Here is a 26,973-nt window from a genome sequence, read left to right on the forward strand (position 1 = left end):
GGTATCTTTGTTCTTAGCAGTTACTTGTACCTTAATGATAATAATAAACTCTTTATTGCAAAAACTAAAATATAAACATTGCTTCGCAATCGTATGTTTAATTAAATACAACTAAAATTTTGATATTCCTTCCTTCTATATACTTTGATTTAGACATACAACATTTTCATTTATCTGCTTCTCCTTCATTCCCTAATTTCCCACATCTAGATTCAAAATTAGTTAACCAATCAAGTGGTCTCTCAGTTGTATTCCTAAAACTCGTTTATACTATAAAAACTCTTCTGAAACCAGAACTGCTTGAACGCATTCAGTGTTGTAGCATTTTTGATCGCTTCCGGCAACCAATTGACACATTGAACTCCTGCTTGAGCAGCTAAAAGTTCATACACACACTCTCCTGGTGTCTCCTAGGCCGGTAGTCCTCCTTGCGTCTAGTTTCATATCAGTGTAATTCTCTATCTATTATGTGATCGCACTTTGTCTTAGAAAAGGTGATGTTTCCAAAATATTGAGGCAGGGAAGTGTCAACAGTTGTTCGAATGTTGGCTTGCATGACTCTCTCCACTCAAGTTAAGCAATTATTCTGCCTGATTTTTATTGACGTTGTTGGTTCAGTAAACAACAACGATTAAATAACCCAACATGGAGTTTCCTTCTTTGTTCCTTAAAAACAAGATCGTGTTTCATTAATGTTTTTTAAAAGACCGAATAAAATAGGACCCAAATGTATTATTTGTGAGCGAAATACTTATTTTCTATATATTATAGTAATTTTTAAAAAATTTATGTTTACCTATAAATGATATTAACAAATTTAAAGTAATATTAATACAATCAGAAATTATGTGAATTAGCAACAGTCACACGCCTGTTGTAGTTCACTCTGTGGATATACTGTCACCTATAAAAGTCAAACTGGGTGATTTATGTAGCGTAGAATAATAGTTAAAACTGCAACACTTCACATAAATACATTTTCAAGGTTTGCCGATGTACCTTATTTGACAAAACAAATCCATGAAAATGGCCGTTACTTGTCATTATATTCGTAATAGCTAATTTTACATTGTTTCATGTAGTCATGTTTTTCCAACTATTATTAATTCGTGAAAACGTTCATGTTTCCTTACTTGAGGGATTTTGTATGTACTTGAGGCATTTATTAGTATTCTTGTATTTTATGATATTCCGTATACTTGTGTGAATATTGTTTTATAAAATAACACACTTGTTACAAGCTTATCTCAAATCAATCGACCATTTGATAGGATTTTTTATAATTTACAATTTGTATTTCACATTATAAGTTGAGTAAATACTGTTATGCACATTGTGGGACATATGTAGTATCTTAAACCGTGATTCATCAAAAGAGGTTTTAAAAGCACTTCTGTGGGAATAAATAATTAGAACCATTTAATTCAACTACTCTATTCTTGATTTGTAGAATTTTGAAATATTGAAAACCCAGAAAAAAATAATATCTTATGTATAGGTAAATAACATTTTGTGTTGACTACCAATCAAAGTTATTCATTAGTCCGTTATCACAAATTTCATTTTTGAAATGTCTGCAAGCACAAACTTAGGATTCGGTTGTATACTTGCACTTCGCAAACAGCTGTTTCACGCTTTACAGGGAAATCATTAACAGTGAGTTTTACTTATATGTTTATGACAAATTCCCTATCGTATGTGGTCAAATTAGGTCAACCCCAACGACTTTTATAAATATATAAATATATTCATGAAAGTTAGTTTATAATGTTAGTTAGCTCTCTCAGGCTTTTGTGAACAGATCCTCCAGAATTTTGTTCTCTTAGCTAATTAATAGTCACTACCTGGAGGGATGTTTTCGTTCTTCCCCCAACATGTGCTGCCCCAACCCGCATGACTGCCGGAGCCATTCGGAAACTAGATATACTTTCTAAATCTAATAAAGACTGTTTTACTTGATTTACATTTTCATTTCATTAGTTAAAATATCATACAAATGGTACAAAGTTTTGCGGTCAGATTACGAAATGTGGCCTGTGTTTTTAAGTTTTCTAAGGAAACTACGATTTTAAGATGTTGGATATATCTCGATAATCCTTCTCATTTATGAGTGACAGGCTTTTACAGTTTTGCAAATTCAACGCCTACAGCAAAGAAAACAAGATATCTAAACATCACAGAAAATTATATAAATATAGTCAAAAATGTCTCAATTCTAATATAGATAAGTATAACATATTTGTAATGTTTTGTATCACTTAACATCGTGTAGTTAATTCGTCCAAATAAGTTAGCTACAAAAAAACAAACATACCAAATGCAGAACAAATTTCACCATTTAACCGTTGTAACAAACGCAAAAGCAACATATTTGTGTAAATTAGTAATCGCTCATAAGTCTTACTGTACACACGCACATTAAAATTATACATTCAAAATTTAGACCTTGCATACTGACATCAATTTTGACTGGCGAGAGCGGGTTATTCACGTGAACATAATGGAACTGAAACCCCATGGAGGGGTAAGAACATTGCACCGAAGCGACCAGCTCAGTTGCTGCGGAATATTCGCAAGTACTGAACAGAACCTGAACCCTATGGATGGGTAAGAGCATTGGACCTAAGTGACCAGCTCAGTTGCTGCGGAATATTCGCAAGTACTGAACAGAACCTGAAACCTATGGACGGGTAAGAGCATTGGACCTAAGTGACCAGCTCAGTTGCTGCGGAATATTCGCAAGTACTGAACAGAACCTGAACCCCATGGAGGGGTACGAGCATTGGACCTAAGTGACCAGCTCAGTTGCTGCGGAATATTCGCAAGTACTGAACAGAACCTGAAACCTATGGACGGGTAAGAGCATTGGACCTAAGTGACCAGCTCAGTTGCTGCGGAATATTCGCAAGTACTGAACAGAACCTGAACCCCATGGAGGGGTAAGAGCATTGGACCTAAGTGACCAGCTCAGTTGCTGCGGAATATTCGCAAGTACTGAACAGAACCTGAACCCCATGGAGGGGTAAGAGCATTGGACCTAAGTGACCAGCTCAGTTGCTGCGGAATATTCGCAAGTACTGAACAGAACCTGAAACCTATGGACGGGTAAGAGCATTGGACCTTAGTGACCAGCTCAGTTGCTGCGGAATATTCGCAAGTACTGAACAGAACCTGAACCCATGGACGGATAAGAGCATTGGACCTAAGTGACCAGCTCAGTTGCTGCGGAATATTCGCAAGTACTGAACAGAACCTGAAACCTATGAATGGATGGTCTCTTTATAAAGCGAAGTTAAAACTACTTATTCCTTTTTTACACTTAACCTTACATTACACTTACTCCACACATGTAAACCTAACTTACATTTCCTTACACTTATCCATTATAAGTAAAAGAACATTGCACCGGGGCAAACAGTCCAACAACTGTGGGATACTCGCGGAAATATTTGTGTATTCTGTTCCACACTAGGTACAGTGTTAAGATAATTGTTGTAATGCAAGGGTCGCTTCCAACGGTTGTGATGTCACGATAAGTATATCAAGCAGATGTCACGATAATTATCCAGCACTAATCGCGATCCACTCCCACTTTCCTAGTTTTACGTCAGTTTGAAGAAACGTTATAATGAGATGTACGGAATTAGCCTCCGATGATGATTTCAACGTACTTTTGTGGGTGAGCACGAAGATACGTCTGGTCATGCAATATTTTAGTAAATGGCTTACTGAATCAACAAACCTCACATCCTTGCATACAACTGAACAAATACAAATATGACGTCAGCGGGACACTGAATTTTCAACTTTTAAAAACCTCTCACGTCTTAGCGTAGAGAACGATTACTTGGGAAATACTGAAGAATAAAATGAGTATTAACTTTAGCATTTATTTTGGCAAATATCACCGAGACTAGAGGCCAAGTTCGGAGATTTTAAGATTGAGTTTTTTAAGTCTGCGAGGAAGTAACATCTGTTTTATTTACCGACCGAGGACTAGGTCCCTTTTAAATAGACAAAATATATATGTTTATTGGCAATATCCTATAAGCCCACTTATAAATGGTTTAATTTCAACAATAAATATTAATTAAAAAGGTGAAGTACCATATTGAACGGCACATACGGACGGTATTTACAAAGGAAAGTAGAAGCGATTGACAAAGATGCGATAGAGAAGAACCGTTCATCGTTCTCTGTACAAGAGCTATAAATAGTGCGAGCACAAGAAGGGTAAAAGACGTAAGCCATCACCTGTTCCGACTTGGCAGTATCTCTCTAACACTGCGAAATCATTGCACAATCGTCTAACAGTCTCGCGGGCTCGCTACTGTAGTACGAGTATAAACAACTTATTGTAATATTGGCTACAGTACATCGGCGTCTAGTCGTTTGGTTTCTGCAATTTCTTTAATACCTCCCATAAAGATGTTTTAGTGCCTTACATAAAACGAACTAATAACAAAACACACTTCAATAATTAATACTTAATACTTACTTAAAGATTAATTATTTATTTTATACTGTTTAAGATTTGATAATCCCGTTTAAGAGATTTTTAGATTTGGTTCTCATAAAAATAAAATCTCATTTTGTAAAAATTTTGTATTTGTTTGTATGTGATATACTCCCAAACCATGTATAACTCAGAATCTATTTACAATGTATATAGTGATTTGCATCTTTATTTGCCTTATTAGATTCTAAAATATAATATAACTTATACAACCTAAATCATTATCTACCCACTGTTTTAGAAAACGATTTACGAATTTTCATGACGAAAATGCAAAGAAACATAAAATAAAATTTTTTAAATCTTGTCTTTTTCGTTCAGATCAGTATGCCTTGGGGACCTTGCACATTTACTGTTTTTTTAATATGAATTTTATATCTAAATTCATTTAAACTGGATGGCAGAATATCATAAAAAACAAGATAATATTTTTTAATTGCATACGTGAACCAACATGTACATCGCACCACAATTGTCATTAATGATTATTTCAATCTGTACAAACCTTTCAGCCCCTACGAATGAATGAAAATATGGGTAGCTCTCAGGATGAGGTACGTCAGCCTTGCAACTCATTGTATAAACCCATCACGATTACTCGATGGGGAGACATACGTTGGTTTCTTCCAACGAGTTGAAAAATGATGGCTCCGTCTGGTTTAACATCCTTCAGAGATAGAGAGCTTCAGTATCTTTCTCTTAGATGCCAGCGCTACACAGTCGAAGAGGACATGCTCACATGATCAGCATTTTCAATTACCTGGCTGTAAGACGACAAAAGGGGTCATCGTTATAGAACCTATCTTTATCAAATGGTTCCTAAAGTGGTCATGTCCAGTATTTTTGCTCGTCACAGTAGGACCCGGCAAGCATTGGGGTTCCCGAGAATATTATTGCAGAGTTTACGGCCAAATTGACACTGCCATCTTCGACTGTGTTCATCATGGTCATTTAACTGTTCTCACAACCTGGTTAGGCTGATCCCGCAGACTGGTTCAAGACTGACAAATGTGGCCTGACCTCCTGTTTAAGCCTAGAAGTCAGATGTATCATTGCCTCTTAGAGCACCTTGACGGCTTGAGTAGCATAATGAGATAATTTTAAGTCGATATCAGATAAGACCGCTTAGTCTGGTCACATACCTAAAGGGGTGAGGCAAGATCTATTCTGGTGAGGATCTGCACCAGCTTGTGTGAGACAATAAGAAGAATAGTGCCCTCGCATGCGTTTGACACGTTGTTACCGTCTGAGTATACACGGGCTACTGAACAAAGTTCTCGAGATAAATTAGATGAACCGTGTATACACGCGGCCTGTACAACTCGGTTCAGTACAGATTGATCATTACATGACCAAGACAGCTTATCTTCCCTGAGAAGGTGATGGACCACCACTACCATGAGGGTGTTGCAATTTCCGAGGAAAACCGACTGAGAATTATTCATTTATTAATTGCGTACTGGAGACTAAATCATAAAAATCGAGGCTTTTATTGTTTTGGTAGATATTTCTTCACGTCGAATTTCTATTGACTTGATGTCAACTGTCGGTTATACATCGTCAACAGTAACTACTAGAGTTCAAATAGGTCGTGTCTGTTCGCCTGTAAGTAAGTGTCTGTACTATCAATGTTTTCGTTACCAACTTCAATTGCACTCTCCATTTCAGTAAAATATTGTTTATTACAACTAAACCAATATGACGTGGTAAATTTTAATTTGTAGGCTTTCCAGAAATGTTAAATACCATAAAAATTGCTCATATTCAGGTTGATTTCCCATGTTAGTTATCTATAAAATATCGTTTCTTTGCCTCCATGCAGATGGTTAAGTAATAAAAGTTCATTTTACTTATATAAATTGTAATATTATTACTGCTTTTCCAATATCTGCAACACGTTTTATTTTTAATCTTTCTCTTCCTAGAACGACAATGTGAACACCATAAATGTAAATCATAAAAAATTGAAAAATAGTAATTTTAAATCATAAAAATTCCTTATATGGTGGTTTGGCATATGTCTCTGATTGTCTAGAATGAGTGCATAGGTACTATGAACTACGGTGCCTGATCTTTTCTAAACTGTTCTAAAGTTTAGCGGACATCCATACATATGTTTGTAGACTAAAATCTCATCATAACGTAAGATGAAATATATTTAATACTGATAAGATTTTGAAAGAACCTATTTTGTATAATGCTATTTTGGTTGAAATAAAATTATGTAACCGATATTATTAAATCGGTTCAATTACATTTTGTATATAACTGTATAAGAAAATCTGGAATAAACTGTTGGTCTATTGTCCAGTCTATTGTTGAGTCTACAGTACTAGTTACAATAGATTCAATTTGATGGTGGGGTTTGTTGAATAAGTATTGGGACAACCCACATTTAAAAAATGCAAGTACTGACATTTTAATGTAAGCCTAGTAAAAAATAATAAGTGTGTGAAATTACATTTGAGCTGGTAGATAAGTCTACAAAGGAACTCGCCTCGCTTAAAAATAAACAGTTAAAAAGTTATCTATTTATAGTGAAAATTATCTAAATGGTAATTTTTGATTTAGGTTTCTACTTGGAACTATACTGACGTGTACTCATAAACTATTATTCAAGATATTCCTATACTTAATCATTCCAACCTTGTTAGTTCCGAAATTTCAAGGTGTTCTCTGTTAATGAAATGAACCTAAACTTTCAACTATAGGAAAGGACACTCCTGATGGTTCGATAAACCAATACAGGAAGAAAAGGTTCACGCAGGATTCGAGGTCCTTCTTTGTCCTCAGGTCCCACTCGTGACTCTGCGCCCCATTTCAGGATCGTGTACCCTACACCAGACCTCTTCCGCGCGGCCTTGCCCTGGTCGCGATCCCATTCACCAGACATCATAGTTCCATCACCGGAGGCTAACCGGTGAGGGACCGCGATTCCTGGTTCATGTTCAACAGAAGATGTTCAGGTAGTAGTTTTCAATAAAGGAAATGAGTTATTTTTAGAGTTGTAGTTGGAGGACTCTGTCTTAAACACTCCTACCCGTCTCTTTTATACGAATTACACAATAACTTAGCTTCAGCGTGCAGATAAATGACGGACGCTCAATACGGATGGACGATAAATAACTAACGTTTTAAGATAAAAGATTATTATTCTGATATGGTGAACGTTATATTCGATTTATTAACTATGTTTATTCTTTGTTTAAAGTTTGTTTTTGACGATTGATGGTTGGTTGTGAATGATGCAGTAATTTTTTCAGACATTTGCCACCATTCAATGATACAAAAACAAGTAACACCACATTTCGAGAACTATATATTGACCTCTTCCTCAGATGGATAACTCACCTTTACCATGAAAAAGTTGTTATTAGAATAAAACAGCTTTCTTAGGGTCAAAAATGTGGTTCTAATTTTGGCAGAAGAGTTGCCAAATTATAAAAATTTTCTCAACGTAATTTTACATAAAAAATGTAGTAAAACTGTGCAAATTTATCGAAATTTGTTATTTCCAATAAAACATTAGTTAAATAACGACGATCCATTTCGGCATTGTCCTAAGTATTTCGATAAAGCTTTTGGAAATCAGAAAAGAATTAGTTTTGAAAGCATATTCCTATTTCGTCTTTCATCCTATTATTCTCTTTATTTTAGTTTCGTAGACATTTCGCTGTGGGAAGTCTCGCTTTAAACATTTTCAAAATTGGAGTAATTTAATGTGATTCAGGGAACCCAGATGTCGATGAAACACAAGGTACCATTCAAAATAGTTAGAACGAGCGAATTTATTTATTTCCCAAATATATGTATAATATTACAATCTTCAAACAATAAACTTTATAATTGAAAATAAATTTATAAATTACAGAAAGTAGCTTGAACCAAAAAAGTACCATGAGTAAAAGAAAAACATGGCAAAGTTGTATGTCAAAGTTGAATGTGGAACAAAACTCAGACATATTATCAAATATGAAAATTTGTAAAAGGCGTATAAATTATTAATTTTAAATTATCACAGTATTTATCGCGATGTCAATAAAAATAGATTGTAATGACCCAACCGTATCGAAACATACATAAACTAGTTGATAACAGTTGATCCGTAATTTAACAAGTAGATTGCAGCATGCTGCCGCCAAACCTTTGCGTTTCACTCATTTCTGTCACTCTAGCATTTGTTGTTGTTATGCAGAGCAAACTACATTCTATAGTCTTAAAGGTGGTGTTGATGTGTTGACAGTTTCTATGTGTTTTACGCAAAGTGTTAATTAAACTCGTAGTACTCAGTTGCACGAACAATCTCATTATTCAATCTGATTTACTCTAACAAGGTTATTGTTATAAAAATGATTCACAATCTAGAGTATTAAAATTAACAAAATGTATCATGTTTACTATTAATTTTGGGAAGAAAAACAAGCGCCGCAGAAGACGGAACGGAACTTAGACGCTATTGGCTTGTCATTGGATGAAAGGTTAGGGGTAATCTATGCCTGTATATACATATGTTCAAAGTCTTATGCCTAGTCGTTTGAGCAGTTTTGGAATTCAGGTTATTAAGCAATGTTGACTACTTCCTGAGGGCAGTAAAACGCCATCCAAGCTTAAGTAAAGGGGGAATACATTATTTTAATACACAATTCTGAAAAAATTAAACATGTTAATTGGAATTGTATTGTAATTTTATGTTTTGTACATGTGAGATATATCTTTTTTAAATAATTTCGTTATCCATTTGGAATCCATCGTATTACACAGACTGAGAGAGCTCTTAACTGGAGAACAGATTTAGTTTTGGTGATGCTCCAGAGTTGATCCAAGATAGATTCTGTTGATCTGACTTGTGTACTTTGTGAACTCAAAGTATGATTTACAGCATCGTTTATCACACGTCTGCATCTCCGTTACAACAGCACCGGCCTTTGTATGCCACTCATCTGTTTACCACATCTTGTTAACACGTTCAAATTACTTTTCGCCATAAACTAATATTTTCTCACAATTACCGTTTGGCTAACTTTCTAAGAATTCAAAGCATTTCTCGATTTCAAGTACTGAACAATTTCAGGACTTGTATACTTTGCTTTGTAATTATTTGTTTTTATGTCCCGGCGGTTTGACTGTTTATTGTACCTGATGTTGTGTGTTACGATGTTACACTCATGGAGTATGTAATATTCCTATCGTACGTTGGAGTCCTAAAAGATAATTAAGATACGATATAATCACTGTTGTTATGATGGCAAAGCAGTGAATGCAATTACAGATCGGTGACACCATTGGAAGGCACGAGTATAATTGTATTGTTTCCGTTGTTTTCATTTTTTTTTTATCATTGAGCCTCGTCTACATTCACTTGAGAACTCAATGAATGGCACAAATCATTGTAGCATTGAGCAATTCGGGCAGTCTTCCAGTCGTATTGTCGTATTGTCGGCATACTTTAGAGATATTGATTCTAATAATAATCATAAGTTCAAAATTGTTTGACCTACTCAGAATCTTAGTTTTTGAGACATTGTGAAACTTAAAATTTTATCATAAATTTTAAATTTTTAAATATTAAAAGTTGAAAAGTTTAACATTAAAATTATAACAATTAAACTTGACAAGAATTTAAAATAATTACATTTCTCCCTATGAATTCTGATCTTCCTCATTTGGTTCTCTGATTATTGAACATTTAATTATCAGTATGATATTTACCATTACATTTAAATGTTTATTTTCAAATATTAAGAGCGTAATGTAATTCTACAAATCATGAAAACACATATCATCATCCACTTTACTATTACCTCATTTTCAATTTTTATGGTTGGAGTTATATAATGACATCTTTATTTTCTATTCATATTGCTTATTAATATTATTTTTATTAAAATATTTTTTGTTGTATCTGTATTTGTTAATCCCAATGAAAAAATTTCCGTGACAATCATAACACGAGGGGGAGGGCCCTCCCAATAATTAGTTGCAAATCTGATATCGTCGGAACTGGACTTGTGGTATCGCCATTATTTAGGCAGAGTTTTTTGATAGGCAAGTGTTGTCTGCCTGGAAGATAGATTTTGTAGTAAATAGTCAAGTCGATTATGAAAAGCTTTCGGATTTTTTTCTGGAACTAATCGTGGAATCGAATTGTATGTTTCACAAAGAATGTGTGCCAATATTTTTCAAAGGCAAACATTATAGAACAAAGATAATTGGAAGCGACATCCAGTGTATTATCACAAGTTAGGCAATCTTGGCTCGCCTGATGCGACTGACTCGGAGTCAGCAAGTTTTAATGGCTCTGCATTAATTGCAAGTTATTTTTTTATATGCATGGCAGTCAAATGATAAACTATGATATTGTATAAATAATACTAATAACTGTAAGAATTAACGCTGTAATGCAATTTTCTACAGTATGACTATGCAGGTTTCCTATAATCCACACTAAAGTTATAGCCAATTAATTTTATAACATGTAACATATTGAGTGTTAGAGTTGTTAGAGTTTATTATTCCAAGATAAATATCGCAAAATTATGAAGTTATTTCCTGTTGATATTGGTTTTTAGTTGAAAATAATCAAAATAACACAGGTACAGCCAAATAGGTGAAAGGCGAGGTCTAGGTTTTAAACTTTTAATTTATTAGCTACTTTTATAAAAATCCAAAACGTTAACTCGTTAAAAATTTTAGCAAATAAAAATTGTAAAAGCTGGAATTGCTATTTGGTTTGTTATCAAACAAATCCATCAGATACTAATAGATAAATCGTAATCAGCGTTTAAATTTGGTAGGAATTCGTACTTTTAGTATACGATACCTCTCATTATACCGTAAGTGTTCTTAGAACAAGTGTTAGTTACTTTTGAATGTCTTAATGCAAAGGCAAGAGAACACATCGGCGTACTAAATTCAACAAAACGTTTTGAAAATTAGTATTTTTGGCGTCATCTCTCAAACGTCCAAGATAAAGTTTAACTGTAAATACAAAAATATATTAGTTTCAAGAGAGCTTATTGATAGGTGTTATGAAAGTCATACCTTGCTATTTGAATTTTTAGGTTTTATAAGTTTGAAGTAGTATCCTAAATTTGATTTACAAAGAAATTAGAAATGTGCTGAAAATTACCAGTTGTAACATATTTTTAGTAAGAGTAATTCTTTGTTATCCTGAGATAATAATTTGGATTTCCTCATTTTTTTTTAGCAATGTAGCAGTAAAGAAACTGTGAACCGTGCAACTTTGACATTTTGGATCACCCTGTATACAAGAAGCGAAATAAATTTTAAATTTTTCAAAATTATTAATAAATTAAGGACCTTTAAAATGAGGTACGGCTCGACCAAGCTTTACATTTGAAAGCTTTCAAAAAAGGACCCTCTCTTCCAAGTACCATTTTGAGGCATTTTTGGGTGTTACAAATTATTTTCCGAATTCTTTGGGGTCGAAATTAGGGAGATTTTGTTAAAACGAAGAAGGTAGGGTTTTGGTTCAGCCTCTATAGATCGCGGACGGGTGGTCCGTCTCACCCTGTATACGAGTACATTAGTTTCAGGTCTATTACACGGTAGAACCCAAATCGCGGCAACGTTCGTGTCATGTATAATTTCACTATTATAATTTAAAATTTTAATGTAATTTAACCCTTTAGGTGGTGCAATTGATGTTTATGTGGGATTTTTTTAAAATTTAACATTCAAAGGTCTTTGACATAACGTTATTGAAGACAGAATAATATAAAATGTTTTTGATCACTTCACGACGAATTTCCGGCATTTATATTTCAAACAATAGGCATTTTTCAAGGCCCAAATGATTTCCGGGTTATTCCTTTCGTATGAGAGATCCGTTAGTTTAGTGTGAGTGTATGATCTGATAATTAGATGTATGTCACGCTAACGCTTCAAACAATTTAATATTTTGTTAAACAACTTTGACAAGTTTTATAGGAGCATGGATGGGGCATATTGTTGGCTCAAGGTTAGGGTTGATTTGTACACCTCGAGCGGTTTTACTGGTAGTGCCGTTGGCCAGTGGGAGGATCGGTTAGATGTTTGTGTGAATTGGAGACTAACTATAAAGACACTAAATAGACATTGGCCATAACTAATTGCGTAATGTGTTTGAGATCCCGTGTCTGTTCCGTCAGCAGTGCATTAGGGAACCTGGAACCCCGTAAAAATGATATTTATGGTAAGGATATATTTTTAGTAATGACTTTTGTATTATTAAGTTTCTTCTGCCCAACTCCAAGGACGGGCGAAAAATGTTAAATATCATTTTAGCGGTGGTTTTGATGTGGAAGTCGGTTACGCGCGTCGAATCGTGATTTTCGAAGGTATATCAGGGCAGTAGTAATTTTAACTAGCAAATTCAATCATTCGGGCAGATCCCCTCCCCCCCCGTTTTATTATAACCATATAACGCAAATATTATAGAAATTTGTCTAAATAAAAGTATACAATAATTAAAATTTAGCTATATATCACCTGTTTGGTTCATTTATATCTTGCACGTTTAAAATTTAGTAATTTGTATCACAAATGGAATCCGATTGGAAGATATTTAAAGAGAGACACGCGACTCATGTAAGATTAGGACAGTAAAATATATTAGTTAGTGTACGGTATTCATCACAACAGATAATAGTTTTATACCAATGTCTAAATAGATTGACGAAGGAGACATATTGGTTGAAGAATTTTTTTGTATAATCTTTGTATAAATGAAAATCTTAATTTTAAACATTTCTTGAAGTTTTAGTTCGTTTGACATTTCTTAAAGATATTGCGTTTTAGTATTTAATTTAATTTAATTTAATCTTTATTAACACTGTTGAACATTCAGTTTCTTGTTTATTTCAATACATATCAGTCAAAAATAAGTTAATAACTAATATTAACAAACTTAAAAGTATTTAACTTACTAGAATATCGTAATTACATATATTGTATAACACAATACGATTAGAAAATGCAACAAAAATAACAACAATAAGCAACCTAACAAAGCGATTGGTCCTGCTGCATCACATCGGGATCTATTCGAGAGCCTCCTGTCTACTATAGAAAGCTCTACCTGCTGAGTGGCTCTTTAAATGGTTTTAAACTATTTTGATTTCTAATACACCGATTAAGAGAATTAAATAATTTTGGACCAATATAAAAAAGAGAAATTTTTGAATGGATATAGTCTGAAATAATTAACCTTGTAAGTATATATGTGCTTGTGTAGTATATATGTTTAATGATGGCTATCTACCACCTTCATGAAATACGATATGATAAAATTAGGCCCTTACCCAACCAAAATTCAGGTTACGCCACTGGTAGCGATATAAGTTGAATAACCCCGAGTACGGGTCGCTTGTTCTGTGACGTTGTATATCAAATTCCCATTAGACGCGTGATATATCACGCCGCTACTTGATATTCAGCCATCACCCGCGTGGGAGTCTCTGACCGTCGCCTCGCCGGGCGCCGTACCGTGACGGTCTGCAACACTCGTGACAGTGATAACACAACCGATTTAATTGTGCAACCTACACGGGCTCTGCAAACTGTATCTCGGAACATGACGACAACCGTGAGGTGTAGGCGTGGTAGTTTTCATGTTTCTGTTAGTTTTATGCTAGTGTGACGGGGTGATTTACCAAAGATCATTAACAATAATATAAATAACATCATATATGATGGGAATAAACTAATTCATTCGTCATTCAGATTAAATTAGTGTATTGTTTATTTTTCAATAACGAGTCTGCATCCTTACCTGCCTACCTGCAAACCACCCGAACAGGAAAAGTTGAAATTAAAATAGTAATGTTAAATAAAACAGTAGAGAAATGAGACAATTGCTTTCAATTTTATTTATTTGTTTTGTTGATCACTTGTTCTCTCAAATGCAGTTATGATGTATGGACTCGAAATTTACTGTTCTAGTGCTCCCATTTCTTACACAAATACTAAGGAAATATTACAGACCCCATAATATCCATTGTTATCGCAAACAATAGATCGGGAACAGTTTTACAGTATGGGGATGTGTAACAGTGGCAACTTTTCCTCACTGTTCCTGGAATGGGCTTGGTCCAATCTGGAATGAGAGAGAGGTTAGTCCATTCATACTAGACATGGCAAACGTATCTTGATATAACACAGTAACCAGAGGTCGTGCCTACCTCCCCCTACACCTGATGTTGGTCCTCTCCCTCGTCATGTAGCAAAACTAAATGGTCAGGCATTTTAGGGAATGGGCTTGGTCCAATCTGGAATGAGAGAGAGGTTAGTCCATTCATACTAGACATGACAAACGTATCTTGATATAACACAGTAACCAGAGGTCGTGCCTACCTCCCCCTACACCTGATGTTGGTCCTCTCCCTCGTCATGTAGCAAAACTAAATGGTCAGGCATTTTAGGGAATGGGCTTGGTCCAATCTGGAATGAGAGAGAGGTTAGTCCATTCATACTAGACATGACAAACGTATCTTGATATAACACAGTAACCAGAGGTCGTGCCTACCTCCCCCTACACCTGATGTTGGTCCTCTCCCTCGTCATGTAGCAAAACTAAATGGTTTGGCATTTTAGGGAATGGGCTTGGTCCAATCTGGAATGAGAGAGAGGTTAGTCCATTCATACTAGACATGACAAACGTATCTTGATATAACACAGTAACCAGAGGTCGTGCCTACCTCCCCCTACACCTGATGTTGGTCCTCTCCCTCGTCATGTAGCAAAACTAAATGGTCAGGCATTTAAGGGAATGGGCTGGTCCGAGCTGGAATGAGAGAGAGGTTAGTCCATTCATACTGCACATGGCAAACATATCTTGATATAACACAGTAACCAGAGGTCGTGCCTACCTCCCCCTACACCTGATGTTGGTCCTCTCCCTCGTCATGTAGCAAAACTAAATGGTCGGTCGGGCATTTTAGGGAATGGGCTTGGTCCAATCTGGAATGAGAGAGAGGTTAGTCCATTCATACTAGACATGACAAACGTATCTTGATATAACACAGTAACCAGAGGTCGTGCCTACCTCCCCCTACACCTGATGTTGGTCCTCTCCCTCGTCATGTAGCAAAACTAAATGGTCAGGCATTTAAGGGAATGGGCTGGTCCGAGCTGGAATGAGAGAGAGGTTAGTCCATTCATACTGCACATGGCAAACATATCTTGATATAACACAGTAACCAGAGGTCGTGCCTACCTCCCCCTACACCTGATGTTGGTCCTCTCCCTCGTCATGTAGCAAAACTAAATGGTCGGGCATTTTAGGGAATGGGCTGGTCCGAGCTGGAATGAGAGAGAGGTTAGTCCATTCATGCTAGACATGACAAACGTATCTTGATATAACACAGTAACCAGAGGTCGTGCCTACCTCCCCCTACACCTGATGTTGGTCCTCTCCCTCGTCATGTAGCAAAACTAAATGGTCGGGCATTTTAGGGAATGGGCTGGTCCGAGCTTGAATAAGAGAGAGGTTAGTCCATTCATGCTAGACATGACAAACGTATCTTGATATAACACAGTAACCAGAGGTCGTGCCTACCTCCCCCTACACCTGATGTTGGTCCTCTCCCTCGTCATGTAGCAAAACTAAATGGTCGGGCATTTTAGGGAATGGGCTGGTCCGAGCTGGAATGGGAGAGAGGTTAGTCCATTCATGCTTGGCAATGTCAACCGTCGCTTGAAATAACACAGTAACCAGAGGTCGTGCCTGCCTCTCCCTACACCTGATGCTATTTTGGATCTCCTCTGTCACAACGTTGTCACCTGTCCCATCTGTCACATCAACAACTGATGATTTACAATAACTACCATGATATATATATATATATATATATATATATATATATATATATATATATATATATATATATAATGTTTATTACTTTTATCATATTTGTAATGTCTAAGTAATATAAGAGATGTTTGTATCACGATTAGACTAATAAGTAATCTTTTGTGTTCAGTAATAAAATTTCATGTGGGATGCAAAGCATACCACTTGGTGTGTTTCAAAGTCTTCCTCTCTCAATTTATTTGTATTTAATTTTGCTTACTTATTTGTAATAATTATTTTTCTGACAAGGTTCATCTAATGTACTAAAGAAAATATTCAGCCTTTCAAGAACAAATGCCATCTATGTAAACAAATGTGAATTATGTAACACTATGAATTCATTAAACTATAACAAAGCAGTTTTAAAAAGAAAAATTTCATAGCAGAACAAATTACTAGTAACCAAAAAGTGTGGTTTACAAATTACGACATCAACTTTGTCCTAAATACTACATTAGTGAAATATCACTATTACTCAGCAACCTCCATTAGACATTAATATACACATATCATACAACTAAATCATATTTTTTAAAGTGTTTCTCTTCAAGCCTCAAGAAAATTCAAAATAATGAATTTAAAGATTGGAACAAAATGTTCTACAAGATATGAACAATCCAACATTCCTTAACCAAAATAACCTTAGACATGGCTGATATTTTTATTTCTCAAAGTTTAAGAAAATCCCATGTTTTATTTATTTCTTTGAGAATAAAGAATAAACTCACCCGCACTTACTAGATATTATGTCCCCATTATTCGCAATCAACTACATTTCGTAAGGCATATTTCAAGGCAATGTTTAGAATCCCTAAGTTTATTTTTAATTTTTACTCTGTATTAAATTTGCATGTTCTTTAAAAGAAAATTGTTTTGTAGATGTAATTTCAAAAAAAGCAACAACCAAAACTGTACGAGCTGTAAGGGACGAATAATTTAAAATTAACTGTTTCGTTTAGACCAAAAGTATAAAATTTTAATTATAGTCACGGTTTGTTATATTTAAAAATCTGTAAAATGTAACAAATGAAATGGGGTTTTAGAGATCTGTACATATTTAATTAACATACAGACAAGTTTCATCAAAACCAGACAGTCCATGTGGTGCCTTTCTTGGTTCAGTTATAATACTAATAATTAAAATGTTAGTGTATATCCTATTTTGTAATTTTTAACTGTACAATACTGTACTTACCTAATATTAACTTGAAACTTATACGTGGTTTTTGTTTCAGTGACATCTACTGCACGGGTCCACTGCTCCACGTCGTACAGATGGCTTCAATATACCACGATTCCAAGACTTTTGTGGACATGAAAATGAAATATTCATCAAATGAAACATTAAGGATATTTGAAGACCTGATGAAGAGAACAGAACAAAAGCCATCTAGACTCGAAGTTGAGCTTTTTGTCAATGAAACATTTGAACCAGCGGGGAGTGAGTTTGAATCGTGGACTCCCGACGATTGGATTCAGCAACCTAGGTTCCTGGAAAACATTGCTGATCCTGATCTCAGACAGTGGGGGAGCAAGTTAAACTTACTGTGGAATAGTTTAGGTCGTAAAATGAAGGAAGACGTTAGAATTAATCACGATCGTTACTCGATAATTTATGTTCCTCATCCAGTAATAGTACCTGGAGGCCGTTTTAGAGAATTTTATTATTGGGACTCTTATTGGATCATAAAGGGACTAATACTTTCAGAAATGTTCCAGACTGTGAAAGGAATGTTAACAAATTTCCTATCCATTGTGGACATGTACGGTTTCATTCCAAATGGAGGCAGAATCTACTATGCCATGAGATCACAACCTCCTCTACTGATTCCTATGATGAAGAGCTATGTGGATGCAACACATGATGTTGACTTTATTAAATCCAACATCCATATTCTAGAGAAAGAGTTCCAGTTTTGGTTGACCAACCACACAGTGGAGGTTGAAAAGGATGGCAAGGTGTACACTCTGGCTAGGTACAAAGATGCCTCTCAGGGTCCAAGACCTGAGTCATACAGGTCAGTGCTCTTCCTCAATATGTTCAGTTAATCTTTATTTCTTTGAAGTAATAATGTTTCTTATGAAACTGAATCCTAGACCAGTGGTATGTCAATTTATAAATATATTATATTTTTCTTAGTAGCTGATTTCATCTTTATAGCATTTATTTGTGTACTAAAACATCACCATGTATATTTATAAACTATTTAATAACAGTTATGGATTCAAAACTATTTTATGTCTGATTAAATTGGGTGTACACTATGTTGATAAAGAGAACAAATCTGTGCCTGTAGACATGGATGTTCTTTCTATCTTTGCTTTTACATAAGAAAGAACTAAGTCAATTTTATTTCAATTAATTAACTTTGAGATAGGTTAGAAGATTTTTGCAGGAAGAATTTTTTGAGTAATTGAATTCTTACAACCCAAATAGTAAAAGTATTCAGGACGGGTTGTTGGAGATAAGTCAAATAAAAGAATACATTCTACCTTTAATGTTAAATTTACATATGCTTATCTAAATATACATGCCAGAATTATTACGGAAAGCAATAACCTGTATTACAATCTGTTGCAGAGAGGATATATTGAGTGCTACATTCTTCAAAACAGATGAAGAGAAAGAGAGCTATTACAGAGAACTCAAGACTGCAGCAGAGTCTGGATGGGACTTCTCCACTAGATGGTTTATTCTTAATGGAACAAACAGAGGTAAGAAAAAGACTGGAAAATCATCAAAGTATTTACAATTCACAATCAGAACATTCTTTATTTGATAAATAGCACAGTACTACATGTATTTTGATATTGTCATTATATTTGTTAATATTCTTAAGATCTAACTTTAAAATAAATTACAACAATTTACAAGAATTAAAATACAATTTTTTAGTAAATATACATATTTTTGAATATACCTACTTTTAAGTGCCAACATGTATATACAGACGTTTGAAAAGCTACTGAAGAATTCCAATGTATGTATATACGAACGTTCATCTAATACTTCTACTGTGATAATTTTTTTTTGGTATTATAGATTTGATGGTATATAAACAATCAGAAAGAACCAAAATACACATAAAAAATATTTACAACAATTTTGTAAGATTGTTAGATGTTTAGTTTTAAATTTATTGAAAAACAATACAAATAAATGCAAATATAGCTTTCTAAGAAACAGTATAACTTTGATAGTTTTTTAAATATTAATTAAAACTTGTAATTTTATTTAGTTAAATTTTTTCTTTCAATGATATTATATTATTTTTTTTGTAGTGGACTATTTTTTCAAAGTGCTATTTCTCATGTGGAACTGGACAAATATATACTGTTAGTAAATATATTTTGTCATTTAAAAAATTAGATTACATTTAAATATAATATTTGTTACTTAACAGTTTCATTTCTAAATACATGTTTTTCAATTCAAGTGTTCACTTTTTCAGAACTTAGGGATAGCCTGTGTATTTTATAAACTGTGTTTAGGAATAGACTAGGTCTACTAGAAAAAATTAAAAACCAAGGTTTACACAAAAGTCGTGTTATCTTTACAGTTTTGTGGATAATAAAATAATGTTTTGTGTATGAGTACAACTTTAATCATACATATTAGTATTAGTTGTTTTAAAGAATTTTTTCAAGTGCTAATTTGAATACTAAACTGAAAATATTTTAAAATGTTTTGTTAAGTTCCATTTGTGTGTTTTTTATGTAATAAATTAGCAGTATATGCATGTTTTATGTTTTTAAATAAAAAAGTGATTTGTAAAGAAAATTAAAAAGAAAACTTAAGAGCCTATCTAAACCATTGTGATTTTATGGATGATTTAGTAAAATGTTACAAAATCACTGAAGTAGGATTGGCATTTTTCAGTAGTACCTTGAGAGAAATCTCTGCAATGAATGTGTTAACATATATTAACTACCATTAGTTAGACCTACAGTCTCATCTTTAGTTGGATGAGGTCATTTTTTCACACCATACAGTGTTATTACATCATTTTGTTTTTTTATCCAAATGATTTTTGGATTATTTCTAAATAAACTGTTGTAACTCACACTGCTTTTAATTATTATTTTATAAAAGTAATGTTTAAAAGAAATATCTATATATATATATATATATATATATATATATATATATATATATATATATATATATATAGACTTACATAAAGTTGTTGGTGTTCGTTAAAACAAATTATTGCAAGTTAGAGTTATGTTATTTTAAAAGGAAGGAATACAATTGGTTTTATCAACTTAATTTAAAAAATTGAAATTCGTGTTTTATGATATGGGGAAAATTTACTTATATTATTCTATAGTTACAATAGAAAAAATAAGTAAAAATCTCATCTTTTCTCAAGAATATGATGGTCTATAATACATATTTATACAACTATATTAAATATACAATAAATAGAACTAATATGTCAGTGATCCTACATAATTTAAATTTTGTATCTATTTTTAACCAATTTCATGGAATAAATATGTATATTTTTCAAATGACTGGTCCAAGTTAAAAATTGGAAGTATGTTTATCACCATTTATAACATCAACTATTGGTTAATCCAGAGTATGTAAACCTTATTGAAGTATTACATAAAAGCTACTGAAGTTCAGATGTAAATATTCATGGTGCAATAAATATAATCATTTGTTTACATTTTGATTTAATAATATTTTTGTTTGTAGGAAACCTAACAAATCTGAAGACTTCACACATTATTCCAGTGGATCTAAATGCCATTATGTATTGGAACGCCCAAATAATGTACGAATTCTACAGAGAACTAGGAAATGGAGAGAAGGCTGTAAAGTTTCAGACATTAGCCAGTAATTGGTTAGAAGCTGTGACACAAGTGCTATGGCACGAAGAGGTGGGGGTTTGGCTGGACTATGACATGTTAAACAACATAAAACGAGACTATTTCTATCCAACAAATATTGCACCGTTATGGACCATGTGTTACCATCGAGAAAATACAAGTCACTATGTGGCAAAAGTGATGAAGTATCTGGAGAAGTCACAGGTCATGGTGCATCAGGGAGGAATTCCTACAACATTAGAACACTCAGGAGAACAATGGGACTATCCAAACGCCTGGCCGCCGCTGCAGTACATCATGATCATGGGGCTGGAGCAGACAGGTGACTCCTGGGCACAAGACCTGGCCTTTGAGATTACAGAAAAATGGGTGCGCTCCAACTTCAAGGCATTCAATGAGACTGGTGCCATGTTTGAGAAGGTAAGCATATCAAGGTTCTTCTGCGAGTTTTAAAAGCCAAGACAGCTCAGTTATAATTCAAACTTTGTAATGGCAGTTCTCAACATTTCATTTAAGTATTTAAAAATTCACACTATTTTTGTGTTTAAATCTGATAATATATATATATATATATATATATATATATATATATATATATATATATATATATATATATATATTGAAAGTTATACTTGATAGCAGATTTCCATATTAAGCTGGCTTATACTTTTCCTTATGAATATTGCCAGTTTCCAGGTTTTACTATTGTAACTAATTTAAATAATAACAAAGCTATTTTCAATAAGCTCACATTTGTAACTGTAATTAAACAGCTGCCAATTTGTATAGTTTAAACAGTTTGAGGTTGGGTTTGTGCCATTCTGTTCTCATAATAGAGGCCATTAATTTGATTTTCTACTCAACCTATGTTCTCATTTGTCAGCAGTTTTCAATTAAAGCTGATACAATATTATTTTTGTGTTAGAAACTTATATATGTCATCATTTAAGACTTTTTAATGATTCCTTGTGGGCAGACCCGTGATTAATGTAAAATAAGATATTTGTATCAGTAAGAAGATATATTTGTATGTATAGCATTGATGTGCAAGGTTTTAATACTTTATCTGCAATTATTAAAAAAAATAAAGCCCTCCCCATGTGACCTGACTTGATTATTGTTATTTTCATAGTACTGAGATAACGTCTTTTATTCGAATGAATTTATATTTAAAATAATTCAGATAAACAAAAATCCAGACAAACCGTGAATATAATAAAAACACAATAGATTACAGATAATAAGGAACTTATTACAAATATAACAGTAAAAGAGAACCAACATACAATGGGCAGTGAGAAAGCTGTAAAGAGCTATTCCGAACAAGTGGCATCTTCACACTTTCAGGCGTACTAACTTGTCATATTTTAATTTTTGTTTCCCTGAGTCGTCATTTAATCTCTGTATTATACCACTCTTACAGTACTAGGGAAGGAATGCTATTCTATTGGATGGATTTAGACTGTCATTTATACAAAATTCAATACATTATTATGGACTAAATCCTATTAATTCTTTTCCAATACAGTTAAAATCAGTCAATACTCTACAGTTTTAAAACCAGAGTGAACATGAGGATATACTCAGTCGAAAGAGCTGTCTATAGTCTGTAAGAATCCTTTGAGTAGATGTGTGAGGTCAGCAGTGTAAATTTAGTTTTTGACAGTTCTATTAATGGATATATTCCCTGAACAATCTCCCTGAAACACTAAGTTTAGAAACAAATTAAAAAAATTAAAAACCCAATTAAAACACTACCAGGTGTTTGCTTTTTAATCAATTGGTGAGTTCATGGAGCTCACTTGGGATTGATATTCGCGGCGGTGTTGCAAGCCTAGGGCTTGATCCCACAAATTTTGAATTTTGTTTCTTTATATGTGTATGAATGTGTACCTGCCTGCAGCTGTATGGAAAGTCAAGTGAATGGATTAGTTTTTAAGATAAATACTGTAAAAAAATTGGTGTTATTGACTATTGCAATACAATGTAATATATATTGTCAATGCAATAAATATATTGTATTCTATTCTATTTATTCTGTGATTTAAAGCTTAGTTTAGGATTTTATGGGATAAATATTTGTTGATGTGCACATAAAACATAAGTTGTTTTGTGTTCAAATATGACTTATAGTGTATCCCAGAACTCTTGACCAATCTTTTCAGGTATTATATATGGACCACAAACAAATAAATTGAAATGTATGTATATTGTTCACAGTATGATGCTATAGTGCCGGGTGGACATGGCGGTGGTGGAGAGTATGAGGTGCAGGCTGGTTTTGGTTGGACTAATGGAGTGATTATGGAATTACTGGATCGGTACGGCAAACAGCTGACAACGGAGGAGCGGCTCGCATCGCTCATGAGTGCAAGCAGCCTGGAGGCCTCAGACAGTAGTTCAGGAGTGGTAGCAGGCATGCTGACGGTCCTGCTAGCTCTTGCTGCCACTATTGCTGCAGGGTGCATAGGGTGAGGTATGTACCAAACGAGTCTCTTAAGTGTTTTTAAACCGTAAAATGAAACATTTTACAAACATATTGAATGTTTATAAACAACAGTGTGAGATTTTGTGTGCAAGTACCAACTGATCTGGGGATGTATATAATGTGTGTGTACTCAGAGCAAATAATATCTATTTTCTTAAAGGATGGCCCTTGATAATAATGCACAATGATCCATACTGATAGGATAAGGAGGGAAGATATAACGTATGGCATGATTTAATAAGTCTAATTGTAGTAAGAGCTTTGAGAGTTGTGAAAGAAACATTCTGTTGCTTTCAATAGGCTATTCAAAGTTGGAAATTGGTTTTGTAGCAAATATTGTTCAGTGCTGCACTGTTCTGTGTAATACTGCCAGAAAGTGTGAAACTACCAAGTACAAGTGGAACTGTAGCTATACATATGACTCTGGTGAGGAGGTTTTACTGAATGAAGCTCTTCAAAAACAGCTGGAAATCATCTTATAAGGACAAAAGTTTGTCCACGTTTTAACTTGACAGACATACTTTAGGTTTTCTCTGTTCTTTTCTTTCATTGATCTATGTCTTATATCTAAAAAACAATACATGTTAATATATTTGAATAAATAACGTTTTAGATAAATTTTACCTAATTTGTTTATAAACAATTGATTAAGTAGTTGGAATTTTTAAGGAAGATACTCATACTATTATCTTTAATACTATTAGTTAAAGTATATCTATCATGCAACAAATTCATCAAAAAATTTATCAAAATCTTGAATTTCCCTAAACCTTGTAAAATTTAACTTACATTGCTGTTTAACAACAAACATCATGCAAATGACCCCAGCCAGATTGGAATGATTATTTCTCAGTATCTTTAATTTGGGTATATTGAATTTTAATGTACAGTAATTTAATTTAGTTAAGGGCTTATAAGCTTTGCTTCTTCTATCCTTTGAACGTTATGAATAAAAATGTTTTGTTATTATTAACTAATTCAGTTCTTTGTTTGTTTCAGATTTTATTCTTTTGTTGGTTAGAGTTTGTTAGTGGATCTAAATGAGGTGTAAGGAGAACCTCAGGTCAGATAAAAGTTACTTTAAGTGGTTTTTGTGTTTGAGCGTTTCCGGACTGTGAGTACCTAGGATTACATATATTCCATAAAAAATTCTCTCAAACTAGATATGTACCAACCAACCATTTTACTAATTTTTGTAAATTCTATCAGTTAGTTACCACACATTCTAGTCAATATATTTACAAAATATTCAAACTTTTGCTTTTACACTTTTACCTTGTATTTTTAATGCCATGTTCTCATTATTGAGCTAAAAACTTAGATTTCATATAATATCACTTTCAAATCCCACTAAATAAATTGTTTTTGCATAATAAATAAACATATTCACTTACACAGTTAAGGTTGTAAGTCAGCTTTGATAAATAATCTTAAGTTTATTTAGTTTGAAAGAATTTTTAGGAAAGTTTTAAGTTGTATATAATATAGTTTATTGTTGTTGTTATTATGTTATTTAAAAGTATTTTCAAGTATTTGAAATAGTAAAGCCCCATTGGTAACTTCTTGGCTCAAAACATTAGGCTCTGTGGATTAAACTTTTGTTTATGAAAATTCCCATTCAAACTTTAAAACCACATTAAGAAAAATTATTATTATTAACTTAGTATAAGTTTTTTTGTAACTATATCTGAAAAAAATATATATATAAATAAATACTTAAATTCTTATCCAAGCTATATACAAAAATTAGCCATTTTAGCTCGAGATTAATGAAGAAATTATAAAAGTTGAAAATAGAGACTCCTCTTTACAATTTCTATTGTTTAAACTGATGAACATTTTTATCCAACTATATAACTGTACGCAACACTGTGACGTAGACAGTTTTAAATTTTTATGAAAACATGAGAGGTAATATAAGAAAACTTTATTTGATTTGTGCATATTATAGTTTCCTACCAATTAAAAAAAAAATTTGGTTATTGTAACGTAATTTGGAACTTTCAGAAAGTACTTTCATAAACATGCATGACCAACTTTAAGAGTTTATGATGGAAGTGAGCAATAGTAATGTGTTTAGTACTTTTCCACATGATTACAGAAACACATCAAATCTAACTACAGTGGGGTATTTCCTACTATAGTAGGTACCATTAAAGAGTGCAGTTGGCAATGCCCAACAGAAATAACAGGCTTGCACAATGCTGCCGCTGCCACACCACAAGTCAACTAATGCCTATTAGCCATAGCCATGACAGACAGTAGAAACTGCAGTTCAAACAAAAATAAATACTGATTTGTAATAAAAACTTATACAAAAATTGTATGACAATACTTCGCTGTATTATAGTTTTACTATTTGTTTTTAATAATGTTACTACTAATGTGAAAGCAGATAACATAACTTGTTAATTTACTATATAAAACAAGTTATCCTTTACAAGGATTTTTCCAGATAAAACTGCACAGGTCTTTTATGTGATATACTAAATATTGTATGTGTAAAAGCTATTCTGCCAAATTATTCTGTGTAAATTTTGAAACCATTCAGATAATATTATCAAAATTTCAAAGATTAAAAATATTCCAGAAATTAGTTGTAACAATTGTAAAACAAATATATATTTTTCATGAGTAACTTCTTATTTTTACCTGTACAAATATACACCATTGCCTGCAGGAAGTAATATTGTCACTAAAATTTTATATTTTTGCCTCGCTGATACTTATATCAGAATTTTAAACAGAACATAGTTGATCATTGTATGTAAACAACATTCGCAGTGACATATTTCTTTTCCTAGTGAGCTTGGAGCAGGATAACTGTATGTCCCATTTTATTTACCAAGTGGATTTCCTAAGTTCTTGGTTAGGTTTTGTATTGGAGAATCCTCATGAGAAGCTCTGGTTTTGTTTTATTTATACAATGCTGCATCTTTTTGCAGATAGCCTATTCTGATTCCTTACTTTCACTATGATAAAGTGGGAATTTCCTCAGATAGTACCAAATGTTAATGGACATAATTCGTAACAACAATGGCATATTACTATAAATGGATACAAATTTTTCAAATCATTTTCTAAATGATTTAACATTGAAATAAATTCAGTATATGTGACATGACAAGACATGATAAATGAATATGGCATTCTGTTGCTTCTGAACTATTAGCCAGAACCACACTAATTAATTTAAGGCAGGTATAAAATTTTGTTTAACCATAATGGTTAAGTAATTGAGTACTCTACACCTTGTGTTTAAAGCAGCAGATAAGTTTG

General features: G+C 33.3%; 1 protein-coding gene across 7 annotated transcripts in view; it reads left to right on the forward strand.

The window, feature by feature from the left end:
* LOC124369308 (trehalase) overlaps window positions 1-26,973 on the forward strand; it is a 112,755-nt gene that overhangs the window by 50,615 nt on the left and 35,167 nt on the right. For 6 of the 7 annotated variants that reach the window (XM_046827248.1, XM_046827250.1, XM_046827246.1 and 3 more), the window contains 4 exons: window positions 17,603-18,385; window positions 18,949-19,082; window positions 21,073-21,626; window positions 23,427-23,677. In XM_046827248.1, the coding sequence (XP_046683204.1) occupies window positions 17,603-18,385; window positions 18,949-19,082; window positions 21,073-21,626; window positions 23,427-23,677 (1,722 nt within the window). Of the gene's footprint in view, window positions 1-17,602; window positions 18,386-18,948; window positions 19,083-21,072; window positions 21,627-23,426; window positions 23,683-24,693; window positions 26,531-26,973 lie in introns of those variants that run through there. The other variant, XM_046827253.1, reaches the window with a different exon arrangement.

This window comes from Homalodisca vitripennis, chromosome X, assembly GCF_021130785.1.
Source record: "Homalodisca vitripennis isolate AUS2020 chromosome X, UT_GWSS_2.1, whole genome shotgun sequence".
NCBI classification, from domain to species: Eukaryota; Metazoa; Arthropoda; class Insecta; order Hemiptera; family Cicadellidae; genus Homalodisca; species Homalodisca vitripennis.